A 22,999-nucleotide genomic window follows, 5' to 3' on the forward strand; every position below is an offset into this window, starting at 1 on the left:
TGATTTTTCAAACAGTGCCAATACTTTTGTTCACCCCCTTTTACGTTTGGTGTGGAATTATATCCAATTTGGCTTTATGACAATTTTTTTTTTTTTTTCATTGACAAATTAAATGAAGATAATAATACCAAAGAATTTGTGATTGCAATCATTTTCAAGAAGAAACTGCGTATTATCTGAAAGAATTGCAGGGGTGCCAATACTTTTGGCCAGCACAGTAAGTGTCTCTGTAATAACAATAGAATGTTTTTACCTCATTCTGTTTTTATATTGTCGAGAGGTGTGTCTTTCTGATCATGTCAGTAAACTCGGTCTGTCAGGTGTTTACAAGGTTAATAGATTATTTCCCTATATTAAATAATAGATTATTTCCCTATATCAACCCCCGACTTGTATATCCCACCTACTGAAGTTTAAGAGACATGCGCTCGAAACGCGTCTGGTGTGCGGCATAAGCACTGGATTTTTTCCAAGTCATGGAGATGGTATACACATAATGGAAAATAATTGATTGCACTGCAATTGTATGTTTTAAAGTTTTTCATTAAATCGGAAGCTGGATCATTTTTCCTTTTAACCTGTACCATGATTCAAATACATAAGAATACATGATTGTGCAATCAAATTTCCAACAAAGTTTGATTGCTGATACTATAATTCAAGTAAAGGAGTCTAATGTCTCTGTACAAGAGCAAGAGTCTTAACCTGGTGTCACACACAGCGACAACGACAACGACGTCGCTGCTACGTCACCATTTTCTGTGACGTTGCAGCGACGTCCCGTCGCTGTCGCTGTGTGTGACATCCAGCAACGACCTGGCCCCTGCTGTGAGGTCGCCGGTCGTTGCTGAATGTCCAGCTTCATTTTTTGGTCGTCACTCTCCCGCTGTGACACACACATCGCTGTGTGTGACAGCGAGAGAGCGACGAAATGAAGCGAGCAGAGGGAGCAGGAGCCGGCGTCTGGCAGCTGCGGTAAGCTGTAACCAGCGTAAACATCGGGTAACCAAGGGAAGACCTTTCCCTGGTTACCCGATATTTACCTTCGTTACCAGCCTCCGCTCTTGCTGCCAGCGCCGGCTCCTGCTCTGTGCACATGTGCCTGCAGTACACATCGGGTAATTAACCCGATGTATACTGTAGCAAGGAGAGCAAGGAGCCAGCGCTAAGCAGTGCACGCGGCTCCCTGCTCTCTGCACTGTGACATGTAGCTGCAGCACACATCGGGTTAATTAACCCGATGTGTACTGTACCTAGGAGAGCAAGGAGCCAGCGCTAAGCGCGGCTCTCTGCTCTCTGCACATGTAGCACAGCGACGTTATGATCGCTGCTTCTGCTGTGTTTGACAGCTAAGCAGCGATCATAACAGCGACTTACAAGGTCGCTGTTACGTCACCGAAAATGGTGACGTAACAGCGACGTCGTTGTCGCTGTCGCTTAGTGTGAACCCAGCTTAAAGGATATGATCCAAAAAGCTTGGAATGCAGATTAGACTCCATGCACATGTAAGGAGGTGGACTGGAAGTTGCGTTCCTCCCTGAAGACACCAAGCACACAGTTGTAATGTAATGTGAATAATGTCATGCATCTTAGTACACACAACATTGTTGCTTATAAATTATTTAGTGATGACATGTATAATTGGACGGTTGAACTAAATGAACCTAGGTCTTTTTTCAACATATGTAACTATGTCTTTTTATATAATGTATTGTGTGAACTGTAATGTAGTATGAAGTTTCCATGTTAAGTGATAAGGTATTGTAATGCATACCAATAGGATCTAAGGCATAATGTGTAGAAGGTATAAGGTATAGCAAAATTACAAGTATAATGCATAGTGATGTTTGATAGTGTAAGGTATAAGATAAAACATATAGAAATGTTAGTAGGATGTTTGGTAAGATAAGTTTGCCATGGAAATGACTGTAGGGCCAGTAATAGTTAAGTGTTGGGACTAGCCCACAATAAGAGGAGTTACTTTCCAGGGCAAGTAACTATTTCTTTCTAGAACATCAGATAGGGATCCACTAATGACTAGTATGGATGTACGAGTCTGACAGGTTGTCATGGCCACTTGTAGTGGGTAGCATGTGGCAATCTGTTACGTCACCAGCGGACTCCGTTCCTGCAACTTCTGCTTCAGTCACCTGGCGCCACGTATTCCCGCTATGGATAGTGCTGGTGATGGGAGAGGAGTCGATGCCAGCGGTGCCGGTGGGCGCAGGCTCCGCTCATCCACTGGGCTGGGTTTTCTTAGGATCTGCAGTACTACTGGCTGACTGTAGGTGGCGTGTGTCTTCCAGCTGGAGTTACCATCATTCAGCTACAACCAATGGGAAGACACCACACACTTCTTAATTCCCCTCCTGTCTGTTGACCACTGCCAGAGATAGTTCTAAATTCCTGGTTCCTGTTCTGTTTAGTGATTCTGGTATTCTGACTTCTGCTTGTTCCTGACTACCCTCCTGCCTGTTGTTTATGTACCTCGCTGCCCGATCCGAATTTGACCTCTGCTTCGTTTGCTGATTACGTCCTTGCCTGCCAATTCTTTCCCTGTTTTGCATTTCCTGGTTCGACCCTGCCTGACTACTACTCTCAGACTGCAGCCTTCCTAATGTAGTGATCACCTTGGGCCCTGTGTAATTCTAAATCCCTGTATAGGGGTTAAAGGGCTTCAGGGTTTTAGGGGTCCTGCTTGGTGAGTGGCTTCCCTCTAGCCTGTCCATTACAGCCTGTCTGAGTCTGTGTATCCAGGCTGGCGTTACACAATCACAACGTTGAGACTGTAGTGAGATAGCTTTGGATGAAAATAAATGGAGGGCTAAACACCTACCCTCGGATGAGTGGCTCTAAACTGAAGGAGCTGGAGTATGAATGAATGGTCACGCCCTTTAGCCATCAAGGTATCAAGTTGTCATCACTGGCGCGTGACGGTGTTCGACATTCCCAGGTGGAATTCCTGCTAGCAACTTCGAGCATAAGGCTATTTGCTGGTACTATGGTGAATATCTTACCCCTCTCTACGGGGAGAAAACACCTCCACCTGGAAGCGTCTGGAAGCCTGATGTTCCATTCCTGCCTTAGTGGTCTGAACCCCAGGATCTCCTATTATCGGAGGGAAGGATACATACAGCCATTGAATGGGAAGGTGACCATCACAGACTGTGTCGTTGTGTTGAGCTGGGTTGTGCTGGAGCTCACAGGTACAGAAACATCAGGAACAACCCAACAAGAACTAAAATCGAGTCTGATTCTGAGCTGTGAAACTAGAACTGTCTTTATGCTGTGTGCCCGTTGTCTCACTTATAAAGTTGTGCCTAAAGAACTATGGAAAGTGTTTAGTAAAAGACGGTTTATTAAGAACTGTTGGGCTCCGTGTCATTCTACACTGTTGTTTGGTCCTGGCCTGCCAAAGGCAACATTGATGTGCGGCCTGCTAAGAGGTATGACTTGCACCACACAAGTCCACACACCCAGCCAGGACCATGGTTTTTATGTAGTGTACCACGGCATCCGGAGTAAATCGCTCACCCACGACTACCGCTTCATACCACCCTACAATTGGCGTAGTCAGCAGAACTCTGCCAAAGTAAAATCTGAAAAATGTGGGGAAGCCACATGATATAGAGGAGACTGTGACTGCTCAAAGATCGCGCCGAGCACAGGCACTAAGATGTATGACGATTGCACAACACCGAAAAAAGACTCCGTCTGCCGTGGGTGGCAACAGAGTAAAAGCGCATGAAGAACTGTCCGGCCTCCAAGAGTCTACACCCACCAAAAAGGAAGCCACATCTGTAAATACCAGCCCATGTTGAGATTCCTCCATCCCCATCAGACAAATTGAAGAGAGAAGTTCTGCCCATTCGTGAATGACAATCTGGGATGGGTGGGATTCTGCAGAAAATGTGAGGGCCAGACCAAGAAAACCCCACCATGTTTGTGGAGGAGCTGTACAACTGATCGCCTGGGGATATGCAGGCCAGTGCCATTTTGTGAGAAGTAAGAGAGAAAGACAGATAGTAATATGGCAGAGTGGCGACTGCTAAACTGTGCAGCCTGTTCCGAGCCTTGTTACTAAACAGTTGAGAAAGATTAGGAAGATATGGTGCTGGCCAAGCTTCTGGAGGGAGCTGAAATCTACCCCGGGCATACAGAGTAGGGTAAACCCGTCATTCAGCTGGGAGCTTTGTCCTGAGGCAGTGCAGGAAGACACAGTGGCATCACCTAATGCAGGAAGAGTGAGGTACAGTGCTGGATGCCTGGAGGCCTAAAACGTGCCTGTTGCACCATTTATTGGGGGCAGTTCCAAGAGCTCTTGAATGCCTCAAATCTGGAAATCCCTGCTGCTGGCCACGAACAGCGAAGGTATTTGTTTCCCCATGTTAGTTACTTCCCTGATGAATTGGAGGACTCTGAGCCGGGAAAGGGTCATACACCCTACACCCTGGACTTTGTCCAATCAGTTATGGACTTTACCACTTACAGGCCATGATCCTAGCTATGGTGCCCCATGGACTGTGCCTCAGTCCCATTTTGAACTATACCCCATGAACTGTGCCCCCTTTAAGGACTGTGACTAAGTCCTAAGGACTGTTGTTGGGGGAAGGGGGGACAGATGACCCGACATTCCGTCCGGGTCTGGAACTTTAAATTGTGCCCATTAAAAGGAAGGACTGTGTAATGAGAGCCCTTGTGAATGAGGGGTTGCTGCAACTACAATAACTGTGCCTCCAATTATATAAATGTTTTTCTATGGACTGTGCCCCCATCTAAAGGTCGGATGGGCGAGATTGACAAAACCACGTAGTCTGGATTTCTCTTCGGTACTTGACAGATGGACTATGCCCTCAGACGTGAAGGGCAACTAGTGTTTGCCTATAGGCCCTATTTGCTTTATTAAATTTGGTCACTAAGTTCCGGGGTCTAGGGTCTAGCCCAGTGGGGCAGGGGTATTGCTGAGCCAAATGTTTGGAGGACATTGTTCACTAAGGAGGATGTAAGTCGGTGGACTGGAAGTCGCATTCCTCTCTGAAGACACCAACCGCACTGTTGTAATGTAATGTGAATAATACATCATTGTATATAACGTATTGTGTGAACTGTAATGTAATGTATGATATTTTCATGTATAGTGAAAAAGAAAATGTAAGGCATAGCAATAAGTTTCTTTGCATAAGGCTATGAGGAGTCGTTGAATGGGAAGGTAACCGTCAGAGACTGTGCTATTGTGTTGAGCTGGGTTGTGCTAGAGCACACAGGAACAGAAAGATTGGGAACAAAAAAATCAAGAACTAGAGCTGAGTCTGATACTGAGCTGTTAAACTGGAACTGTGTTTAAGCTATGTGCCTGTTATGTCACGTATAGGGATGGGCAGATCCAGACTGTAAAAGTCCTGATCCGAACAGTTTCAAAGGTACTCGAGTGCCGGAGCCGGATCAAACACCCAGAATCCCAGGCCCGGCACTCGAGAAATTGAAAATAAATAAATAAACAAATAAAGGAAAAATAAAGAAAATAAGAATGAAGTGAGCACTTGATACTTACCAAGGCTCCGTCAAGGCGGCAAACTGCTTCCAGGTCGCGCATTCACTTCCTGTGCCACGCATTAGGCTCTTTTCCTATGCACTGCTTTCCCTGCTTTCCCCTGCCCACTGGCTGTCCTGTCGTCTGCGATTGGTTACAGTCAGACATGCTCATAGCATGTGTAACAGCGTCTGACTGCTTCCACTCACAGGCACTGTCTGCGGGTCAGTACAGAGGTATAAAAATATATAAATAAAACTATTGGCATAGGGTCCCCCCGTATTCTGATACCCAGCACAGATAAAGCCCATGGCTACAGGCTGCCGACCCAGTCCTGTGCTTAACTTGGTTGTGTATCAAAAGAAGATGAACCACATGCGGCTTTTTTTTTTTTATTATTTAAATAAATAATTTTTAAAAAACGACATGCCGTCCCCCCCAATTTTGATACCCAGCCATGATAAAGCCAGCTGTAGGCTTGCATTCTCAGGCTGGGGAGACCCAGCCTAAAAATATCAGCCTCCAGCTGCCCGAAATTGTTGCATCCACTAGATATGACAAGCCTGGTGCTTTACCCAGCTTTGCCTGTTGCCCTGGTGCGGTGGCAATCGGAGTAATAAGAGGGGTTAATAACAGCCCACAGCTGCTACTAAGCCCTAGATTAGTAATGGCAGGCATTTGTGACACCCGCATCACTAATCTGTAAGAGAAAGTAAATAAACACAAACACTAAAAATCCTTTATTTGGAATAAAATACAAAAACTCACTCTCTTTCACCACTTTATTAACCCCCAAACACCCCTGCAGGTCCAAAGTAATCCACACGAGTTCCCATGGTGAGTCAGCTCTGCTACATCCAACTCACAGCGAGCAGCTGCATGTGGTTCTTCTTTTTTTTGCTACACAGCCAAGATAAGCGCAGGACCGGGTCAGCAACCTGTAGCCATGGGCTTTACCTGTGCTGGTATCAGAATATGGGGGGAACCCTTCGCCAATTGTTTTATTTATTTATTTTTATACCATGATACTTACTGTAGATGCTAGACTGTATGGGCTTCTTCTAGATATGACATCATTTCAACACATCCCTATCACATGATAGGGGCATGTTCAAAATGCTGTCTGATGTTTTTAGCCAGAATAAACATTATTTGTCTAAGTCCACGTGGGCATGGAGTTGTTTATAATAGAAGCAGGGGTCTGGAGGTAAGACCGCCAGATAGGAGGGATACAGGGGGGGACCCCCTTGCATGATTATGGTGGATTAAAGGAACAATTGCAATGCCCACCAACCAAGCGAGTCATGTCCACTAACCTGAAATGAGCCCATACATGCTAGGCTCTCGGTAGATGCTAGAGTGTACAGGCTCCTTCAGTTACACTGCTTTCCCTGCTCATGGGCTGTCCTAGCGCCTGTGATTGGTCGCAGTCAGCTGACACTCAGGGTTGGGGAGGGTTTGACTTCAACCAATCACAGATGCCGGTAGGTGGGGAAAGCAGTGCATATACATGAGCAGTAATTAGCGGCTCAGGAAGTGAATGCGAGGCCTGGGAGCAGCGTATAGCCATACCGGAGCCTTGGTAAGTACAGCGGGATTCCACTCCTCTATGCTTTTTACCACCATTTTTAATCTCTGAATTCTGATCCCCATAGACTTATGTGGGGGTCGGATTCCGGACTGGCTCTGGATTTTTTAAACAAAGAGAACAGGGACCCGCTGGTCATGGTTTTCTGGGAGTCTGCCCATCTCTAGTCACGTATAAAGTTGTGCCTAAAGAACTGTGGAAACTGTTTAGTAAAAGACTTTAATAAAAACTGTTGGTCTCCATGTCTACATTGATGTTTGGTCCTGGCATGCCAAAGGCAAAGCCAACATGTGGCCTGCTAAGAGGTATGACGTACACCACACAAGTCTATGGATGCATCCAGGAACATGGTTTTTATGTAGCGTGCTGGGGTATCGAGAGTCAATCCCTCATCCATGACTACCGCCCCAAAATCATTCATCTCATTGGGTTTCATATTATGACACCATACAACACTAAGCCATAACTGCACTGTTATATGACAGTATGAAGCATTAGCTGCTAGTATACTGACTTCTGCTGTGAGATGACGGAGAACACTTTTGTCACTACTTCACTTCTAACAATATTCATTTGTGTACAAATAATGCTATAAAGAAATATGATCTTTTGTATGTGGCAAATGGAGAACATGTAGCCAAATCTGAGCCTAACTTGTAAAGTTCTATTAAAAGTTAATTATTATCTATTATTATCTATTACAGTTCTGTAATGGCCTGAGTAGTTTTTCATGACGTAATTTAGATGCCTTCATTTAATGCTAATCACCATTAAGAGAGTGATCATCAAGTGGAAAAGATATCCAGATGTTAATGTATCACTGCACCTCATAGTTATGAACCCGCTATTGTATACAAGGCAAGCGACTGAATTTTCATTTGCCATCTCATTCTAGGTAAAAACTGTATGACAATATACTGTTGCATGTGTTGCTATGGACATTCATAAAAAAAGATTATATTTTTTCAGTACTGAAAGTGTGAATGGCTACTCTTTCAATACTATTAAAAACAACATCTAAATACAAGCTAAAATCATTTGACATATGCTTAGACAATTGACGCCTATTGGTTTTTACCCCAAAATATATTTGGACTGTCTTTTTTGTTTTGCATGTAATGCAATCCATGAATGTAGTATGAAAATGGCTTATCTGGTTTAAACACTAATATTTCGGACAGGCCTGCTAATTAGAGGAGCGGTTCAATAGAGGTTTAGTTCGCCAGCAGCAAACGAGCCGAGCCTCCACTGGCCCAAGCTTGACCCAAACCCCAGAGCAAATAACTGATTGGCAGTTTCAGCCTCCGCCCACAAACAGCCAGCCACCATAAGCAGATCACTTCCAGGGAAGGGTGGGTGTTTTACATGTAATCGTGCTGATGTTACCCCCAGTGTGAGCCATTCAAACACTGCAAGCGGCTCACACTGGGCTGAGCACAAAGTTTGCATGTAAAGCATCCAAACCCCAAAACCGAACGTTAATTTTTTAAATTGGTGTTCGGTTTGACAATCAAACCTCAGGTTCACTCATCTCTACTGCTGATATGGTGGGATCTTAGCAGATTAGTATACTGTACAGTATACTATATAGTGTAGGTAAAGTAACATCAAAATAAATATTTTAATTCAAGCTAGTACACAACGCAATATACGCCTTTAATATACCACATAGCAGGTCACCAGTGCATTTCTTGGACCATTGCCCTAAGTGCGGACTCCATAAAGCAAAACTGTTTCACTGTATATGGGAATGCCCACAGGTGAGGGGGGTATGGGAGGAAGCGGTGGTGTACATATTGAAGATTTGGAAAGTAGTTATACCTGTCATCCCTCAGGCCTGTTTGTTTCACTGTATAGAAGCCCCTACGGAAACTGATAGAGCAAGTGCTCACATTCCAGATGTAATACACGTAGTATAGCTTGTAGTTAAGAAATACCTACTTAGGAATTGGCTGATAAGACAAATTCGAGAAATACAGCAATAGTTGATACCCTAAAAGCAATAATGATTTATGATAAACTGGATTCGGAGAAACATAAGGAGAAGTCCACTAAAAGATTCTTCAAAAGCAAAGCTTCACACAGACAGAAATCACCCAGTTAATTAAAGCATTTGAATACATGGCTTGATACTGTTCAGAAGACATTGCAGGGACACTAGGGACACTGAAAATAGGGAGCATCCAAAGGACCAAATGAATTGAACAAATATGTTAGTTTGTTAAGTTAAAGGAAATTATTATTAAAATAATTCTAAGGAGATGAAATTGTTGTAACAATGAAAAAGAAAATGATGTAACAGAAGCATTGTACGATCGGGAGAAATTTTATTGAATGTAACAACATATTCTCTTGTTGATGATATGTGCTTGCTGACATCAAATAAAATATGTTTAAAAAAAATAAAAAAAAATATGTATTTTTATTTTAAGGATTTTTCATTTTTATTGACCACTAGGCTGCATTCACACATCTGAGGGTCACAGTCTGAGCATGGACTGTGATTCATGGACCAGTCACTGGTTTCCTGACCCGAACTTGACACGAGAATGTATGAATGCGGCCCCTTCTACAGAAAGCAATATTTGCAATATAGTTTTAATTGGGTTTTATTGTGAGCTACGTTTGGTTAAATACAATCTCAGTCGTTGTAATGTAGATACCATAAAGTAGCCTTACTACGACTGTGTAATGTAATCCTAATGCAGGAGGAGTATAACATAAGTTAAAGGCTCACCTAGGGTCCAAGCAAAATAATACTTTGGTCTCCTGGAAGCTGCAGTCAAGTAGAGTTCCATAAAAAGATAGAGCACAGAGTTATTTGGGTCACTTGATATAGAGAATTGGTCCGACAGCATAATATGAGCAGCTAATAGAAAACAGCAAAGCCACAACTTCTTGAATACTGCCACCTAAGGTAAAAAAAAACCAACAAATTCTGCTTTATTCCTAGGATCTATGACATATTTTAAGCCTTTAACATTTTCACTGCATTTAAACACACATATTGTACCATAAGCTATGATCTGAAAGTGTAATAACTTATATAACTATAAGGTGCTTTGTAATGTATGATAAATTATAAAGTCGTCACATAAAAAACTCAAATCCCAATATGGCCAAGTATTACAATACTACTTGCAGACGAGTAGATGAGCTGTTCTATTACACCAACAATATCACTGTTTATTACTCTTTTGAATCTATAAAAATAAATTTTATATACATGATAACATACTAGATTTCCACGTAGACAAATTATATAGTATGTAGATTATTGCATATACTCACTACACATATGCTCAACACTAAGGGCTCATTCACACAGCAGAGCACTGTACACAGACTGAATGGCAGTGAATAACCTCTGTGTTGCTACAACCTCTGGCAAAGATTATGGAATCACCTGGCTCTGAGGATGTTCATTCAGTTGTTTACTTTTGTTTAAAAAATCCTGGAAGAAGTGCTACAAGTGCGAAACGTGCGTTGGAGAGGGTGTGGGACGCCATTTACTTTGTCTACTGTTCCCCTGTAGGTATACTGTTGCGATAATGTCTTCTCATGGTTAATTGTAACCATTATAATTTTACAACCGCACACTTGTGCCACCATTTTGTACTCCTAATCTATACATATATATTATTCCTTTGTCTATACGGGGTGATTTTTGGCATGATTCTTTGACCTGGTGTTCCCAACATAAATTTTTGGTACATATTTACCCTTTGAGGGGTCCATTTGCTGGAGACATCTTGTCTATGATGGCATTTTTAATGTTTTATATTTAATAAAAATTTGTTTTATATGCAAATCGCATAATTTGTCGGCGATTTTTGTTTAAGAAAGCAGATCAAAGCACAAAACTAAAGTCATTTCAAATGGCAACTTTCTGGCTTTAAGAAACACTAAAAAAAATAATCATGAAAACATAATGTGCTAGCCAGTATCGGTTAATTTTGAAGACCAAAGAGGGGGAAAATTATGGAATCACTCAATTATGAGGAAAAAATTATGGAATCACCCTGTAAATTATCATTCTCAAAACTAGCATTCCATCAAATAAGATCTGCTCATTAGTCTGCATCTAAAAAGGAATGATCACACCTTGGAGAGCTGTTGCACCAAGTGGACTGACATGAATCATGGCTCCAACAAGAGAGATGTCAATAGAAAAAAAGGAGAGGATTATCAAACTCTTAAAAGAGGGTAAATCATCATGCAATGTTGCAAAAGATGTTGGTTGTTCACAGTCAGCTGTGTCTTAAATCTGGACCAAATACAAACAACATGGGAAGGTTGTTAAATGCAAACATACTGGTAGACCAAGGAAGACATCAAAGTGTCAAGACAAGAAACTTAAAGCAATATGTCTCCAAAACAGGGAATGCACAACAAAACAAATGAGGAACGAATGGGGGGAAACTGGAGTTAATATCTGTGACCGAACTGTAAGAAACTGCCTAAAAGAAATGGGATTTACATACAGAAAAGCTAAACAATAAAAAGATGACTGCCTGAAGAGAACATGTAAATTTCCACAGTCATTGATGATATGGGGCTGCATGTCAGGTAAAGGCAATCGGGAGATGGCTGTCATTATATCTTCAATAAATGCCCAAGTTTACACTGAAATTTTGGACACTGTTCTTTTCCCATCAATTGAAAGGATGATTGAGGATAATGAAATCATTTATCAAGATGATAATGCATCCTGCCATAGTGCAAAAACTGTGAAAGCATTCCTTGAAAGAAGACACATAAGGTCAATGTCATGGCCTGTAAATAGCCCGGATCTCAATCCAATTGAAAATCTTTGGTGGAAGTTGAAGAAAATGGTCCATGACAAGGCTCCAACCTACAAAGCTGATCTGGTAACAGCAATCAGAGAAAGTTGGAGCCAGATTGATAAAGAGTACTGTTTGTCACACATTAAGTCCATGCCTCAGAGACTGCAAGCTGTTATTGAAGCCAGAGGTAGTGCAACAAAATACTAGTGATGTATTGGTGTGTTCTTTTGTTTGTTTGTTTTTCATGATTCCATAATTTTTTCCTCATAATTGAGTGATTCCATAATTTTTTTCCCCATTTGGTCTTAAAAAGTAACCGTTACTGTATAGCACATTATGTTTTCATGATTGTTTTAGTGTTTCTTAATTCCAGAAAGTTGCCTTTTGAAATGACTTTAGTTTTGTGCCATGTCTGTGATCTGCTTTTTTTAAACAAAAGTAAACAACTGAATGAACATCCTCAAAGCCAGGTGATTCCATAATTTTTGCCAGGGGTTGTATATAGGGTTAGTTGGAGGCCCCTGCAATATGTAGCTTCTGACTGAACATGTATGATGCCGCTGTATGAAATCAGAGGTATATGGATGAACAGTAGAGGTCTCATGCACTTCTATGCAGCCCTATTCTCATTCCGTACAAAACAAAGGCATAATTCAGTCATGTGTGACTCCTAAAACCCACCCTACCAAATTTCTGCATACACAAAGATGTCTGTCAAGCACAACTTTCACGTCCACTAAAAGAAAGTAGTTTTAATTTTTGCTGTTATAGATAGTGAGTTGCTGGCTAGTCAATATCTAGCTGACATTACACTTTCACCTTCCCTCTTAGTACATAATACACAATTGTACACTCTTAGGCCCTGTGCACACACTGCCTTTTTACCCGTGTTTTTTGTGCGTTTTTGCTGCAGAAATTTCTTGAGAAAATGGTTGTAACCTTTCTGCAGACATTCCCCAGCAAAACCTATGGAAAAAAAAATAGCTGTGCGCACACTGCGTTTTTTTCTCAAGAACATTCTTTCTGCAGAATTTGAGCATGTCACTTCTTTTCTGCAGGTAGCTGCATTTTTTCCCATAGATAATGGTAAAATAGCGCAGGGAGCAACGCACCAAAATCGCGGCAAAAACACGCGTTTTTGTTGCATTTTTTAACCCAAGTGCGCTAATCTTTCAGACTCAAGAAATTTCTTGAGAAAACTTCATTTTCTAGCGCGCACAGGACCTTATACTGGTCGCGTAACCTAATTTTGATACTGCTGTAATCCCAGAACCTTATTAATTTGCAAGTTCTCTCTGCAGACATATAGACACACAGATTTCCTCTGTGAATGAGATATTCACACAACACCGTTATATTTACACAAAGCTAATCATAATTAAGTAATGATTACAATCAAAGGTTTTAAGAGGAGAACAACTACTCAATAAAATGATAGTATGATGATATTTAAAATGGGAGAAACATGCAAGAAATATTTACATATAAGGAAACTGTCCTACAGCTAAACTGCAACATTGCATTACTTACATTTGGGTTTCGTTTCTTCTGTTCTCCATGAATAAATACTTGGTAGTCATTAAAGGAACATAGGGGGCCTGCAAGAAGTCCTAGAAATCCCACGGAGTAACTAAGATATGGGAGTATTCCAGGGGGAGACCTGAACAGAATGGACATTTATATTCGTAAAAGGAGAAATATATACATACTAGAAGGTGGCCCGATTCTACGCATCGGGTATTCTAGAATTTACGTATTGTGTAGTTCATGTATGATTTTTGTTATATATATATATAGAGATGTTGTTGTGTGTAGTTACCAAGTGTTTGTGTAGGCGCTGTACATGTTCTGGGTGTTGTCTGGGTGTGACGGGGGGTGAGAGCGGTGTTGTATGTGTGTTGCGTGTGTTGCGTTGTTTGTGGAGCGCTGTGTGTCTGTAGCGTTGTGTGTGTGTGTTGCGCGGTTTGTGTGTGTGATGTGTGTTTTGGGGGGAGGTATGTTTTGTGCAATGTGTGTGTTGTGCGGTATGTGCGTATATTTGTGTGTGCCGCGGTGTTTGTGTGTTGGGTGTTGTGTGTGTGCAGCGTTGTCTGTGTGTGTGGGTGTCTGTGTAGGGCAGTTGTTTGTGGTTCCCAGTGTGTGTGTGTGTGTGGTGTGTTGTGCAGTGCGCGCGCGCGTGTGTGTGTGTGTGTGTGTGTGTGTGTGCATCAGCCTCTCTTCTCTCAGCCTACCTCTCCCAGCCTCCCTCCTCCCAGCCTCCCTCAGCATCAGCCTCCCTCTCCCAGCCTCCCCAAGCATCAGCCTCCACCAGCATCAGCCTCTCTCCTTCCAGCCTCCCCCAGCATCAGCCTCCGCCAGCATCAGCCTCCCTCTCCCAGCCTTCCCCAGGATCAGCCTCTCTCCTCCCAGCCTCCGTCCTCCCAGCCTTCCCCAGCATCAGCTTTCCCCTCCCAGCCTCCCTCAGCATCAGCCTTCCCCAGCATCAGCCTCTCTCCTCCCAGCCTCAGCCTCTCTCCTTCCAGCCTCCCCCAGCATCAGCCTCTCTCCTTCCAGCTTCCCTCAGCATCAGCCTCCCCTTCCCAGCCTTCCCCAGGATCAGCCTCTCTCCTCCCAGCCTCCTTCCTCCCAGCCTCCCCCTCCCAGCCTCCCTCAGCATCAGCCTTCCGCTCCCAGTCTCCCCCAGCATCAGCCTCCCCATGCATCAGCCTCCACCAGCATCAGCCTCTCTCCTTCCAGCCTCCCCCAGCATCAGCCTCCCCTTCCCAGCCTTCCCCAGGATCAGCCTCTCTCCTCCCAGCCTCCTTCCTCCCAGCCTCCCTCAGCATCAGCCTTCCGCTCCCAGTCTCCCCCAGCATCAGCCTCCCCAAGCATCAGTCTCCACCAGCATCAGCCTCTCTCCTTCCAGCCTCCCCCAGCATCAGCCTCTCTCCTTCCAGCCTCCCTCAGCATCAGCCTCCCGTTCCCAGCCTTCCCCAGGATCAGCCTCTCTCCTCCCAGCCTCCTTCCTCCCAGCCTCCCTCAGCATCAGCCTTCCCCTCCCAGTCTCCCCCAGCATCAGCCTCCCCAAGCATCAGCCTCCCCAAGCATCAGCCTCCACCAGCATTAGCCTCTCTCCTTCCAGCCTCCCCCAGCATCAGCCTCCCCAAGCATCAGCCTCCACCAGCATCAGCCTCCCTCGTCCCAGCCTCCCCCTCCCAGCCTCCCCCAGCATCAGCCTCTCTCCTCCCAGCCTTCCCCATGATCAGCCTCTCTGCTCCCAGCCTCCTCCAGCACGCCGTGCTCCTCTGCCGACACTCACACACCCGATCGCATCCACTCACACACACCCGATCGCATCCACTCACACACACCCGATCGCATCCACTCACACACACCCGATCGCATCCACTCACACACACCCGATCGCATCCACTCACACACACCCGATCGCATCCACTCACACACACCCGATCGCATACACTCACACACACAGACACTGACGATATCGCACATACGCGCTTATACTCACAACATCCGGGGATATCACATGCTTCTGGCCATGTGATCCTCCCGCAGGTCCTGGAAGCTCACAACAGCACAGTATCGCCGCCGAGAAGCAAGCGATATCCCAGGATGTTGTGAGTATGTGGATGCGATGTGATGTGTGTGTGTGTGAGTGAGTGTGATCTGATTTGTGTGTGTGCTGTTATGTGTGTGCTGTTATGTGTGTGCTGTTATGTGTGTGCTGTTATGTGTGTGCTGTTATGTGTGTGCTGTTATGTGTCTGTATTTTCCGCAGCTGCAGGACCTTGATGTGTGGATGCGATGTGATGTGTGTGTGAGGTGTGTATGAGAGTGAGTGTGAGCCAGTGTACACTGGTAACTATGATACACATCGGGTAACTAAGGGACCTTAGTTACCCGATGTGTATAATGGTTACCAGCTTTCACGGCCTCCGTGAAGATCCCAGCATCGCAAGGTTATGTCTGGCGCTGCTGGGATCCTGACGGAGCCGGTGTAGAAGCAAGCGATATCCCAGGATGTTGTGAGTGTGTGGATTTGATGTGTGAAAGTGAGTGTGAGAGCGAGTGTGATCTGATGTGTGTGTGTGGACTCACCTGGGAGTCGCGGCTCCGTGTCAGTTGGGCAAGAGCGAGAGTGCATTGCGTGAGGGGGGCGGGGCCTGCAGAGAGCCGGGGCGAGAGGCCAATCCGTGTGGGGGGGCGGGGCCATGGCGAGCCCAGCGGCCAATCAGCTTTGTGTCACCGTAAGGACACAATTTCGGAGCATGACAGACAGACAGATAGACAGACAGACAGACAGACAGAATAAGGCAATTATATATATAGATTACTAAAAGGTAAAAATGTATGTTAAAGGGGTTTTCCGGCTTCTTTGACTTTTTTTTTTATTACCCTATGGGGCTACATTGGGGCAGGTAAGTAGATAGAGACCACTTACCTGCCCTGCTGTCAGCCCCTCTCCCCCGGCTCAGAGTGGTCATGTGACCGCTCCTGCCGCGATTTTGCTGCTTCCGGTCATTTCATGTCAACATGGGCAGGGCCATGTTGACATGCAAATGTGGAACAGCATATCGCCTCCCTGCTTGGTGTCTACAGTGCGAGGAGTCACCGCCCCCCTTCCCTGCACCCTCCCACACATTCCTCCGCACCTCTGTTACTCTCCAGTAACCTCCCCCTGCACTGCTGTGGGACCCGTGACCTGGGCGCGGGGCCTGGCGGCAGCTGCCGTGGTGTCAGCTCCAGCACCGGGCCCCTGATCAGGATCACACATTCAAATGTACCGGCATCACAGATCACAGATGCCGGTGCATTTGAAAGTGCTGATGAGAAGCAGCGCAGCGCTGCTTCTCATCACTGTCCCTCCCGCTGTCTGAGCTCTCTTCAGCACAGTGGTGACGTCAGAGCACAGACAGCGCGTGAACGTGCAGGAGCGGCGGGGACCGAGGACGGGTGAGTATGTATTCCTTACATGTGTTCCCGATGGGGATGGGGATGGGGATGGGGGGCGGGCGGTGCAGAGCCATATGTGTGCGTGTGCAGAGCCATATGTGTGCGTGTGCAGAGCCATATGTGTGCGTGTGCAGAGCCATATGTGTGCAGAGCCATATGTGTGCGTGTGCAGAGCCATATGTGTGCGTGTGTGGTGCAGAGCCATTCGTGTGCGGTGCAGAGCCATATGTGCGCAGAGCCATATGTGTGCGTGTGCAGAGCCATATGTGTGCGTGTGCAGAGCCATATGTGTGCAGAGCCATATGTGTGCGTGTGCAGAGCCATATGTGTGCGGTGCAGAGCCATATGTGTGCGGTGCAGAGCCATATGTGTGCGTGTGCGGTGCAGAGCCATATGTGTGCGTGTGCGGTACAGAGCCATATGTGTGCGGTACAGAGCCATATGTGTGCGTGTGCGGTGCAGAGCCATATGTGTGCGTGTGCTGTGCAGAGCCATGTGTGTGCGTGTGCGGTACAGAGCCATATGTGTGCGTGTGCGGTGCATAGCCATATGTGTGCGGTGCAGAGCCATATGTGTGCGTGTGCGGTACTTAGCCATATGTGTGCGTGTGCGGTGCAGAGCCATATGTGTGCATGTGCGGTACAGAGCCATATGTGTGCGGTGCAGAGCCATATGTGTGCATGTGCGGTACAGAGCCATATGTGTGCGGTGCAGAGCTATATGTGTGCGTGTGCGGTACAGAGCCATATGTGTGCGTGTGCGGTACAGAGCTATATGTGTGCGTGTGCGGTGCAGAGCCATATGTGTGCGTGTGCGGTGCAGAGCCATATGTGTGCGTGTGCGGTACTTAGCCATATGTGTGCGTGTGCGGTGCAGAGCCATATGTGTGCGTGTGCGGTACAGAGCCATATGTGTGCGTGTGCGGTGCAGAGCCATATGTGTGCGTGTGCGGTACAGAGCCATATGTGTGCGTGTGCGGTACAGAGCCATATGTGTGCGTGTGCGGTGCAGAGCCATATGTGTGCGTGTGCGGTGCAGAGCCATATGTGTGCGTGTGCGGTGCAGAGCCATATGTGTGCGTGTGCGGTACAGAGCCATATGTGTGCGTGTGCGGTGCAGAGCCATATGTGTGCGTGTGCGGTGCAGAGCCATATGTGTGCGTGTGCAGAGCCATATGTGTGCGTGTGCAGAGCCATATGTGTGCGGTACAGAGCCATATGAGTGCGTGTGCGGTGCAGAGCCATATGTGTGCGTGTGCGGTACAGAGCCATATGTGTGCGGTGCAGAGCCATATGTGTGCGTGTGCGGTGCACAGCCCGATGTGGGGCTGTTATTTGCAATGCTGTAGTGATAATAGGTCAGGTGCTGGGGCAGAATATACTGACAGGGAATGTGTGTGCAGGGGGCGGGCAGAAGGCGGGGCTGGACACTGAGGCTGGGTGGTGACAGCTCTGACTGAGGTTCTGCACAGGAAGTTGTCATGTTTGCTGGATCTGAATGTAAACAAGGTGCTGCAGAGAATAAAGGGTGAATTCAAGAGGAACAAAAGTTAGAAAACAAAAAATAACAATGTATGTGTGATTTATATGACAATACAGCACAGATTAGCTTAACAAAAATTTTTGAGTTTATGTCAGACAACTCCTTTAAATGTAAATTAAATGTTTATTATCTATTTTATATGATATAAGTAACAATAGAATGTGATTCTGCTTTCAGTACAAAAAAGGAGATGGGTGTAGGTGGGCTTCTTCAATCCTAGAGCCATTCCAACAGGAGGATTTGCTGTGGATATCCACTGTGCTCGCAGGTTTAGAATGCAAATGTGAAATTGAAGTTAAAACATTCCCAGAATTGAAAGTTGGATGCAGTGCGCTATCTTAAAGATTTTTGACCAGAGGAAGATTAATATATATTAGAGACACAAATAAGTCTGGCATAGAGATGGTGATTAATAAGGATTATTAAGTATTATTCAATACATACAACCTAGGGTTAGAATGACTTATATAGCTACAGTCATATGAAAAATTTTGGGCACCCCTATTAATGTTAACCTTTTTTCTTTATAACAATTTGGGTTTTTGCAACAGCTATTTCAGTTTCATATATCTAATAACTGATGGACTGAGTAATATTTCTGGATTGAAATGAGGTTTATTGTACTAACGGAAAATGTGCAATCCGCATTTAAACAAAATTTGACCGGTGCAAAAGTATGGGCACCTCAACATAAAAGTGACATTAATATTTTAATAACAGCCTCTAGTTGCTTCCTGTAGCTTTTAATGAGTTCCTGGATCCTGGATGAAGGTATATTTGACCATTCCTGTTTACAAAACAATTCCAGTTCAGTTAAGTTTGATGGTCGCCGAGCATGGACAGCATGCTTCAAATCATCCCATAGATCTTCAATGATATTCAGTTCTGGGGACTGGGATGGCCATTCCAGAACATTGTAATTGTTCCTTTGCATGAATGCCTGAGTAGATTTGGAGCGGTGTTTTGGATCATTGTCTTGCTGAAATATCCATCCCCTGCGTAACTTCAACTTCGTCACTGATTCTTGCACATTATTGTCAAGAATCTGCTGATACTGAGTTGAATCCATGCGACCCTCAACTTTAACAAGATTCCCAGTGTCGGCATTGGCCACACAGCCCCAAAGCATGATAGAACCTCCACCAAATTTTACTGTGGGTAGCAAGTGCTTTTCTTGGAATGCCGTGTTTTTTTGCCTCCATGCATAACGCCTTTTTGTATGACCAAACAACTCAATCTTTGTTTCATCAGTCCACAGGACCTTCTTCCAAAATGTAACTGGCTTGTCCAAATGTGCTTTTGCATACCTCAGTTTGTGGCGTGCTTACAGAAACGGCTTCTTTCGCATCACTCTCCCATACAGCTTCTCCTTGTGCAACGTGTGCTGTATTGTTGACCAATGCACATTGACACCATCTGCAGCAAGATGAAGCTGCAGGTCTTTGGAGGTGGTCTGTGGATTGTCCTTGACTGTTCTCACCATTCTTCTTCTCTGCCTTTCTGATATTTTTCTTGGCCTGACACTTCTGGGCTTAACAAGAACTGTACCTGTGTTCTTCCATTTCCTTACTATGTTCTTCACAGTGGAAACTGACAGTTTAAATCTCTGAGACAACTTTTTGTATCCTTCCCCTGAACAACTATGTTGAATAATCTTTGTTTTCAGATCATTTGAGAGTTGTTTTGAGGAGCCCATGATGCCACTCTTCATAGGAGATTCAAATAGGAGAACAACTGGCAAGTGGCCACCTTAAATACCTTTTCACATGATTGGATACACCTGCCTATGAAGTTCAAAGCTCAATGAGGTTACAAAACCAATTTAGTACTTTAGTTAAGCTGGTGTCACACTAAGCGACAGCGACAACGACGTCGCTGTTACGTCACCATTTTCGGTGACGTAACAGCGACCTTGTAAGTCGCTGTTATGATCGCTGCTTAGCTGTCAAACACAGCAGAAGCAGCGATCATAACGTCGCTGTGCTACATGTGCAGAGAGCAGGGAGCCGCGCTTAGCGCTGGCTCCTTGCTCTCCTAGGTACAGTACACATCGGGTTAATTAACCCGATGTGTGCTGCAGCTACATGTCACAGTGCAGAGAGCAAGGAGCCGCGCGCACTGCTTAGTGCTGGCTCCTTGCTCTCCTTGCTACAGTATACATCGGGTTAATTACCCGATGCATACTGCAGCCACATGTCACAGTGCAGGAGCCGGCGCTGGCAGCAAGAGCGGAGGCCGGTAACCAGCGTAAACATCGGGTAACCAGAGAAAGGTCTTCCCTTGGTTACCCGATGTTTACGCTGGTTACAGCTTACCGCAGCTGCCAGTGCCGGCTCCTGATCGCTTCATTTCGTCGCTCTCTCGCTGTCACACACAGCGATGTGTGTGTCACAGCGGGAGAGTGACGACCAAAAAATGAAGCTGGACATTCAGCAACGACCGGCGACCTCACAGCAGGGGCCAGGTCGTTGCTGGATGTCACACACAGCGACAGCGACGGGACGTCGCTGCAACGTCACAGAACATGGTGACGTAGCAGCGACGTCGTTGTCGTCGTCGTTATGTGTGACACCAGCTTAAGTCAGTAAAAAGTAGTTAGGAGTGATCAAATCAAGAAATTGATAAGGGTGCCCATACTTTTGCACCGGTCAAATTTTGTTTAAATGCGGATTGCACATTTTCTGTTAGTACAATAAACCTCATTTCAATCCAGAAATATTACTCAGTCCATCAGTTATTAGATATATGAAACTGAAATAGCTGTTGCAAAACCCCAAATTGTTAGAAAGAAAAAAGGTTAATATTAATAGGGGTGCCCAAACTTTTTCATGTGACTGTATATTGATGCCAAAATGAGGTTTTTGAATAGTGATGGGCCGACATGCAGAAACCCGTGATCGGTGGGTGCAACCGGGTTTAAAAAAAACAACTCGGTTCCAGCCTGGAATTGATTCCAGAGATCTGCCTGGATGCTGGTCCCCATATAAATCAATGGGGGCAGTATCAGACTCTTTGAAATGGTGGTAGACGGGATGGAAGGATTATAGCAAGCACATTATACTTACCAGTCTCCCATGCGGCTCTAACGCTACTTCCGGGGCCGCTCATTATCCTTCAGACATATGTACTGCTTCCCCCACCCTCCGGCAGTCCCGGCATCTCTGACTGGTTGCACTGACTGCAACCAATGACAGATGCTGTGCATGTCTATAGTGTAAAAATAAATGAATAAGTAAATAAATAACGAAATTGCAGACATGTCAGCACCAAATTTACACCTCCTGGCAGAAAACTGCAGTTTCCTACCAGGAGATGCAGGTCTGTGAACTCACCTGAAATCACTGAGTTTAATTAGGTCACCTGAGGTCAGTTTACCTGCGGTCATAGCTGGGGTACTGTGGGAACCTCCATCTATGACCGTAGGTAAACAGAATGAGGTCCCCGCTCATCGCTGTGGTTCAGTCTCTGTCAGTCATGTTCTGTGCCCGCATGCTATGCCTTTAGTAATGTTGCAGGGCTGGATTAGTCATGGGACTTCATGTGGATTATGTTGGAACTGGGTGTTTTGGGGGTTAATAAAGGGAAGAAAGGGGTGTTTTTTTTGTATTTTATTTCAAATAAAGGATTTTTTCTGTTTTTTTGTGCTGTGTTTCTTTTCACTTACAGATTGATAATGGGAAGGGGTCTCATAGATGCCCCCATTACTAATCTAGGGTTTTGTGGCAGCTATGAGCTGTCATTAACCCTTTATTACCCTTTTTGCCACCGCACCAGGGCAATCAGGATGAGCCAGGTAAAGTTTCAGGATTGTCGCATCTAATGAATGAGACAATCCTGGGGGGGTTGCAGGCTGCTATTTTTAAGCTGGGGGGGGCCAATAACCATGGGTCCTCCCCAGCCTGAGAATACCAGCCCCCAGCTGTTTTACATAATTAAACAAAAAAAAAAAGGCCGCATGTGGTCCCTCTTATTTTGATACATAGTCAAGATAAGCGCATGGCTGGGAGCTGCAGTCTGTAGCTGTATGCTTTAGCTATGCTGGGCATTATAATATGGGGGGAGCCTACACCATTTATTTTTACACTATACAGTGTCTATCATTGGTTGCAGTTAGACACGCTGTCACACAAGGTGGGGGCACGTCTGATTGAAACTAATCAGAGACGCCAGGACTGTTGGTGGGTGGGGGAAGCAGTACAAATGCATGAAGCATAATGAGAGGCCTCGGAAGTAGTATGAGCACCCCAGAAGTAGTCTTACAACCGCGCTGGACACTGGTAAGCATAATGCACCTGTTTTTCCCTTAATTTCTTGATTTTTCCTTTTCTTTAATTACTCAAGTTGCTGGATCTGGATCGATACCTGGTGCTCCCTGAGAACCCCAGGTCCGGCGCTGAGGTACTTTTGAACCTGCGCGACTTTAGACTTTTACAGGACGGATCTGCCCATCACTATTCATGAAGACAATTCCTATGAGGGGGAGGTTCAATATGTAAACAGACAAATAAATGGTAATAGAATGGCAAACTGTTTTCTCATTACATCAGTAAAAACCTTTGTCATTTTCCATGATCTTCTTATAAGTTGATTTAAATTTAA

The 22,999-nt window shown here is 45.1% G+C and overlaps 1 protein-coding gene across 2 annotated transcripts in view; it reads right to left on the reverse strand.

The window, feature by feature from the left end:
* The window catches only part of LOC142289982 (membrane-bound glycerophospholipid O-acyltransferase 2-like), a 116,739-nt gene that overhangs the window by 17,533 nt on the left and 76,207 nt on the right, over window positions 1-22,999 (reverse strand). For both annotated transcript variants that reach the window (XM_075333926.1, XM_075333927.1), the window contains exons 7-8: window positions 13,436-13,565; window positions 9,856-10,030 (exon numbers count right to left, since the gene is read on the reverse strand). In XM_075333926.1, coding sequence (XP_075190041.1) covers window positions 9,856-10,030; window positions 13,436-13,565 — 305 coding nt within the window. The remainder of the gene's footprint in view (window positions 1-9,855; window positions 10,031-13,435; window positions 13,566-22,999) is intronic.

Source organism: Anomaloglossus baeobatrachus, chromosome 2 (assembly GCF_048569485.1).
Source record: "Anomaloglossus baeobatrachus isolate aAnoBae1 chromosome 2, aAnoBae1.hap1, whole genome shotgun sequence".
NCBI classification, from domain to species: domain Eukaryota; kingdom Metazoa; phylum Chordata; class Amphibia; order Anura; family Aromobatidae; genus Anomaloglossus; species Anomaloglossus baeobatrachus.